Source organism: Nicotiana tomentosiformis, chromosome 3 (genome assembly GCF_000390325.3).
Source record: "Nicotiana tomentosiformis chromosome 3, ASM39032v3, whole genome shotgun sequence".
NCBI lineage: Eukaryota > Viridiplantae > Streptophyta > Magnoliopsida > Solanales > Solanaceae > Nicotiana > Nicotiana tomentosiformis.
Window position 1 is genome coordinate 16,546,922 of NC_090814.1, and position 7,423 is coordinate 16,554,344.

A 7,423-nucleotide genomic window follows, 5' to 3' on the forward strand; every position below is an offset into this window, starting at 1 on the left:
GTTGAAGGAATTGAAGGAGCAGTTATAGGAGTTGCTTGATAAGGGCTTCATTCGGCCCAGTGTGTCACCTTGGGGTGTTCCTGGCTTATTTGTGAAGAATAAGGATGGTTCTATGCGGATGTGTATTGATAATCGTCAGTTGAACAAAGTTACAGTGAAGAACAGGTATCCATTGACTCTTATTGATAACTTATTTGATCAGTTACAGGGTACCAGAGTGTTTTCCAAGATTGACTTACGTTCAGGCTATCATCAGTTGAAGATTCGAGAGCCAGATATCCTGAAGATTGCTTTCAGGACTTGGTATGGTCACTACGAGTTCCTTGTGATGTCTTTTGGGCTGACCAATGCCCCAATATCTTTTATGCACTTGATGCACAGTATGTTCAGGCCTTATCTTGACTCATTTGTCATTGTGTTTATTGACGACATTCTGGTGTGCTCCCGGACTCGGGAGGATCGTGCGCAGCACCTGAGGACTTTACTTCAGACCTTGAGAGAAAAGAAGTTATATGAAAAATTTTCAAAGTGTGAGTTTTGGCTATACTCAGTGGCATTCTTGGGTCATGTAGTATCAAGTGATGGGATCCAGGTGGATCCGAAGAAGGTGGAAGCAGTGCAGAGTTGGCCTAGACCGTCATCAACTACGGAGATCCGGAGTTTTCTTGGTTTGGAGGGGTATTACCATCATTTGTGAAGTTACAATGGTCTGAAGCTTGTGAGAAAAGTTTTCAAGAACTCAAGAACAAGTTGACTACAGCCCCAATCCTGACTCTACCTACCCCTACAGGTAAATTTGTGATCTATTGTGATGTTCTAGAGTAGGATTAGGATGTGTTCTTATGCAGAATGACAAGGTAATTACTTATGATTCTAGGCAGTTAAAGAATCATGAGATAAATTACACTACCCACGATCTTAAACTAGCAACAACTATTTTTGGTCTAAAAATATGGCGTCACTACCTTTATGGAGAGCAATGTGACATTTATACAGATCACAAAAGTTGCAATATATATTCAAGTAGAAAGAGTTGAATCTGAGACAACGTAGGTGGTTGGAGTTGCTTAAAGATTATGATTGTAATATCCTTCACCATCCCGGCAAAGCGAATGCGGTTGCTGATGCTTTGAGCAGAAGATCCATGGGGAGTTTGACCAGGTTGTGTGTGGTCGAACATCTAATAGTTAAAAAAGCCCAACAAATAGCTAGCCAAGGGGTTCGTCTCGATGAGAAGTATGATGGAAGGTTGATAGGTATGGGTGCTAAGTCTACTTTAGTAGAGCAAGTTGAAGCCAAACAATTTGATGACCCTAGCTTGCTTAAGCTCAAGGAAGGTGTCCTCAGTGGCATGATTAAGAATTTTGCACTTGATGAGAATGGTGTGAAGAGACTTGATGGCCGCTTATGCGTGCCTAATGTAGAAGATCTTCGAAGGGCAATTGTAGTAGAAGCTCATAGCCCCAGATATTCAATACATCTAGGTTCTACCAAAATGTATCATGATTTGAGGGATGTTTATTGGTAGAATAATATGAAGCAAGATATTGCAGATTATGTATCACAGTGCCTTAACTGTCGGCAAGTAAAAGCTGAACACCAGAGGCCGGGTGGCTTAGCTCAAGTCATTGAAATACTAGAATGGAAATGGGAACAATTAAATATGGATTTTGTGGTTGTCTTGCCGTGAACTTTTAAGAAACATGACTCAATTTGGGTCATAGTAGACCGACTCACTAAGTCAGCTCACTTTTTACCAGTCAAAACAACCTACACGGCACACCAGTATGCATCATTGTACATAAAGGAGATTGTTCAGTTGCATTGTTCTCCCATGTCTATTATTTCTGACAGGGGTGCACAGTTTACTGCCCAGTTCCGGTAGAGTTTTCAGGAAGGTCTCGGTACCTGAGTTAATCTGAGTATAACTTTTCACCCTTAAACGGATGGACAGGCCGAGAGGACAATTCAGACTTTGAAAGATATGTTACGAGCCCGTGTTCTTGATTTTAAAGGAAAATGGGATGATCATCTACCTTTGATTGAGTTTGCATATAATAACAGTTATCAAGCAAGCATTCAGATGGACCCATTCGAGGCCCTATATGTGAGGCGATGTCGTTCGCCTGTAGTGTGGTTTGAGATAGGTAAAACGAAGCTTATTGGGCCAAACATAGTATAGGATGCCTTGAAAAAGGTGAAACTTATTCAGGAATGACTTAAAACAGCTCAAAGCCGACAAAAGTCATACTCTGATATAAGACGCTGTGATCTTGAGTATAAAGAGGGTGACTATATATTTTTAAAGGTGTCACCAATGAAGGGTATCATAAGGTTTGGTAGAAAAGGGAAGCTTAGCCCAAGATATATAGAGCTTTATCCAATTCTTAAAAGGATTGGGCTTGTGGAGTATCGACTAGCTTTACCTCCAGAGTTATCTTCTGTGCATCCAGTTTTTCATGTGTCCATGCTGAGATAGTACTTTCATGACCCGAGTCATGTACTTGATAGACATGAGATAGAGGTAGATGACACTCTGACCTACGAGGAGGTCCCTGTAGCTATAGTAGACAGGTAGGTTCATAGACTTCGAACCAAAGACGTTGCTTTGGTGAAAGTAATATGGAGCAACCACTCAGCTGAGGAAGCTAAGTGGAGCCTGAGGAATTCATGAAGAAAAAGTATCCTTATTTGTTCGAGATTTCAGGTACATAATTCAATTTAAGGTTTAAAATATTTATATTATCAAGTTATGTGATATTTGTACTTATAATGATATAAAATGGCTTTGGCGGGTATATGGGTATGCCTTGATGTTGTATATTATTGGATTGAGTAGCTGGAGGTGCTATGTGTTATTGTTTGATTGGTTTTGACATGTTGAACATTTTGGGATAACTCCAGTTACAAAGGAAACTCTGCCAAAATTTTTAAAAATTTTAGGAGTTAGCCAAATTTTGAGGTGCTAAGAGATAGTGAGAGAGGCATAAGGCCTAAGATCTTTCTTTATGTTCAAGAATAACTGTGATATGACATTCAAGGATGAATATTTCTAAAGGGGAGAGAATGTAATGCCCCATTTCGCTAGCTTTAAAATATATATTGCTTAATAATAGCAAATAGCAACTATAATGATAAAAAAAATAAAGAGAAAAAGAAAAAAAGACTTAGTGGGACCGAAGCCTAAAGGAATTAGAGGGGTAAAAGTTTTTTTTCGTGAGAAGGGTTGGTAAAGGTCTTTGTCTGAAAAAGTAAAGAGGGAAAAATGAGGTTTTAGCAAGAGAACCAAAGCAATTTAATTGCTTTAGGAGTTAGGCAACACAGAGAACGTAGAAATCCATAAAACAATTCAAGGTTTTGTAATTTTCCATTCTCGAAACCAAGGTATCCAATTCTTCCAAATTTCCTATCGTTATTATCATTAGTGAAAATTTAGTCAAAACCCTTAAGTTCTCATTCTATGAAATTATTTTTATACGTAAGTTTAAGTATTCATTGAAATAAATTGATAGAGCTTTTGAGGTTCATATTTTCTAGTCATGGCAGAGAAGTTTTCTTTGAATGCCCATATGATAAAAGTTTATCTTTTAATTAGTGCCAAAGTTAAGTGAGAGATTCTTCCATATCTAGTATTTAATTGTAGAATACATAATTGATGTTATGGGTCTAGAACCAAGGATTTATAATGAGGTCACTTTATCATTTTGTAAAATTAGTTTACTTGAATTCATGGCCTCGTCATCTATTTACCTTTGTGGAAGAATGAAAATATTTAGTTGAAAACTTTACTTGAATCAGTGTGGTGAGAGTTTCTAGATTTATAGCTAAGTAACAACAAGTAACACTTAATAGCTTATAAATAGACATGGTTAAACCTATTATTGTAGATATCACATTGTCGAATACTCAAAAACTTGAAGAGACGAATTGCAGCTAAAGTTTTAAGGTGAGTTGAGGTTTACTTTCCTAGTAGAGAATTCCATTATAACCCTTGTGCTCCATATATTAGCTAAAGCTAAGTCATGTCTTCTCGTGATCCAATGCGCATTTCACTTATTCTTATTCAGTACGATATTATATGTGACATGAATACATAATTATGTGTATTACCAATTGTTATGTGCCTTTAATTGTGATATTCACATTCTGTAGGGAGAAGTGTCCAACCTCCCCAGCGTGAGTGCCATGATGTCAGGGTTACCTACCCCACGCTCGCAGGTGCCAACTGTTTATTGGAGAGATAGGTCGACACTCCCCCGTACGTGTTCCCAGATGCTCACATGGGCCATTATGCGTAACAATTAACTTTGCAAAGTTATATCTTAAAATATATAACACGGTTTCTATTTCAGATATCAGTTATGGGCTCAATTTCTAGGTTAAGTTTCAGTTTTCAGATTATTACTTGGTTGTAAAATTTTATATGATTATATAATTTTCCGTATATCCCTTTTGTTTCTTATATTTTTCAGAAGGTCTCGCTCCACCCATTTAGGAGGTAGCCTATTGGGACTTACTGGATATCCTTTGGTGGTACTTAGCCTGTTTGGGCCTGCTACGTTGTGTGGCAGGTAACGAGGCATGTGGCTAGAGAAAATATTCTAGATTCAGTTTACAGACTCCGTTGATTTATCCCAGTGGTAGCAGACCCTTTTCAGACTATTATTTATAAAAAAAAATTTACGTTTATTTTATTTCAGGGGATTCCCCCATAGGCTATGTATTTTAAATTTTATTTTTCAGATTCTAGAGGCTCATGACTTGTTAGTGGGTCAGTATTAAAATATTTTGGGATTTATCCTTTATTTATTATATTTTATTAGTCAGCTTAAGAATTGCAATTTGATTAGAATTAATATTTAAGCATGTTAGTTTCTTTGCTATTGAACTTGAAGTTTGATACAAATAGTACAGGGTTCACTCAACGAGTGGTAAGGGTTGAGTGTTAATCATGTCCCACCCCAGTTTGGGGGTGTGACAAAAAGGGCCGCCCGATGCACTAAGCTCCCATTATACGTGGGGTCCGGAGTAGGGCTGGACCACAAGGGGTTTATCATACGCAGCCTTACCCTGCATTTTTATAAAAGGCTATTTTCATGGCTCGAACCCGTGACCTCCTGGTCACATAACAATAACTTTGCTAGTTGTGCCAAAGCTACCCTTCAATTGCACGATTTACGAGAATAATGACATAGGTTGGTCAAATAAGTAGTTATAAAGTACATCTTATGTTGAGCAATGTGAAGGAGACTTCTTGGATTGTGCTATTAATATTCAGCTAGAACATACATATTTAGCATGATTTAACCTCATATCTTATGCTTAAGTATTGTGGTTTCCATGGTTAATTATTGATTATGTGTTATACATGTGTAGAAAGTGAGTTTGATGAAAGCGGAATGAAGAGTGATTCGGAGCAAGTTTGAGCGAAAGACACAATTAAGAATTGAAGTGTCTGGGGGGATGTCTTCCTTGCTTGAGTCGCGAGAAGGCCTGGCCTCCGAGAGGTTCCTATGATTATTTGAGACAGTAATTAAAGCGGAGGGGTCCCAAGGGTCATCGCGAGAACCTGCTGAAAAACACTAAAGGATGGACCTCTGCCTCCCCTTGCGGGAGGACCTGCAGACAAGTATCCCCCAGTTTTCCCGTCCTAGATTGGAATGATTGAGGCTGCACCATGGAAACTCTAGATCATATATATACACAACATAAAATGACTTTTAAGGGGTTACACACTACTTTTGAGGCAAGACCCATACAAAGAGCAAAGTCAAACAGAATTCGGCGATAAGTTCCTTCTTTGTTAATTTGAGTGATCTTAGGATTTTCCTCATACTTGATTCTTTAGTTAAGTACTTAGAATATGTAAAGGCTGGTAAGTAAAGAACACAAGATTCAACGTGGAAAATCACCCGACTCAAAAGGTGCAAAAATCACGACTAACCCGACTCAAAAGGTGCATGTAAGTAAAGAACACAAGATTCAACGTGGAAAATTACCTGACTCAAAAGGTGCAAAAATCACGACTAACCCCATAAAATTTAACTCAACTCCACCAAAATAAATGAGCCAAAAAACAAAATTTAGATTACAACACTTGCAATCTAAGACTCAAACCCAACCCCAAATAGTATCATGACTGTTACACACACACTCAAGTTATTCTAACTTGAGAGATGTAATGACCTGGTCGGTTATTTTGAGTATTGTAGCCCCGTTTTCTCATTTATTGCTTATTCTATGTTCATTTATTGTTATGTGACTTGTTGGGGTGGTTAGTTTGGTTCCGGGAATATTTTGAAATGAATTGGGACACTTAGTCCCAAGGTTGGAAGACTAAGTTGAAAGAGTTGATCGGAATTTGATTTATGTGTAAATGAATCCGGAATGGAGTTTTGATGGTTCTATAGTTGTGTAAGGTGATTTAGGACATAGGAGTGTGTCCGGATATCGATTTGGAGGTCCGTAGGTGGTTTTGGCTTGAATTGGCAAAAGTTAGAAAAATCAAAGTTTGGAGAGTTGAAAAGTTTGATCGAGAGTTGACTTTGTAGTTACCGGGCTCGAATTTTGGTTCCTGAAGTTGGAATAGGTCCGTTATGTCATTTATGACTTGTGTGCAAAATTTGAGGTTAATCGGAGTTGGTTTGGTAGGTTTCGGCATCGATTGTAGTAGTTGGAAATCTATTAGTTTCAATAGGCTTGAATTGGGATGCGATTCCTATTTTTAATGTTATGTGATGTGATTTAAACCTCGACTAAGTTCATTTAATGTTTTAGGATAAGTTGGTATGTTTGGATGGGGTCTCGGGTACGTTGGGTATGATTCAGATTGAAATTTGGACTTGTGTAAATGCTGGTGTGTTTATTTCTGGTGCCACCGCACCTGCTTGAATTTGGCCGTAGGTAAAGAGCCGTAGATGAGGTTGGCAATGTGCAGATGCAGAGGTGAGTAGGAGGGAGGGATGTTGGATTACAGATGCGAGAGGGTATCCGCAGAAGGGGAGTAGCTTATGCGGGGAGGAGGTCGCATGAGTGGAATTGAGTGAGATGTGAGGTGGCTAGGTGTTTCCGCAGAAGTGGACTCTTGTGCGCAAAAGCGCGTCCGCAGATGCGTTTGGCACATGCAGGAGTAATGCCGCAGGTGCTATCTCCAGGGCGCAGAAGCGAAGAGGCGGACCTTAAGTTAGTTCCGCAGGTGCGGAGATTTTGACTTTTTGACTTTGGTTAGAGAACTTAGCTTTATCGTATGGAATTGATTCCTATAACTTGTATTAATTGTATTAAGTTGTTTGTGGCTAGATTCGAGTTGTTTGGAGATCGATCCGTGAGGCATGGGCTTGTTGGAGTATTGAGTTGCGCTTTTAACACTTCAAAATTTGGTACTGAGTGTATGAATCCTTGGATCGGATTTCGTATTACGTGG

General features: G+C 38.8%; 1 protein-coding gene across 1 annotated transcript; it reads left to right on the forward strand.

The window, feature by feature from the left end:
- The first annotated feature begins 1,144 nt into the window (after nucleotides 1-1,144).
- Nucleotides 1,145-1,528, forward strand: LOC138907416 (uncharacterized). Its single transcript, XM_070198014.1, has one exon. The coding sequence runs from the start codon at nucleotides 1,145-1,147 to the stop codon at nucleotides 1,526-1,528; it is 384 nt and encodes a 127-aa protein (XP_070054115.1).
- Nucleotides 1,529-7,423: the final 5,895 nt, after the last annotated feature.

Coding starts and splice junctions, on each gene's coding strand:
- LOC138907416 (XM_070198014.1), top strand. CDS start 1,145: ATGGGGAGTTTGACCAGGTTGTGTGTGGTCGAACATCTAATAGTTAAA.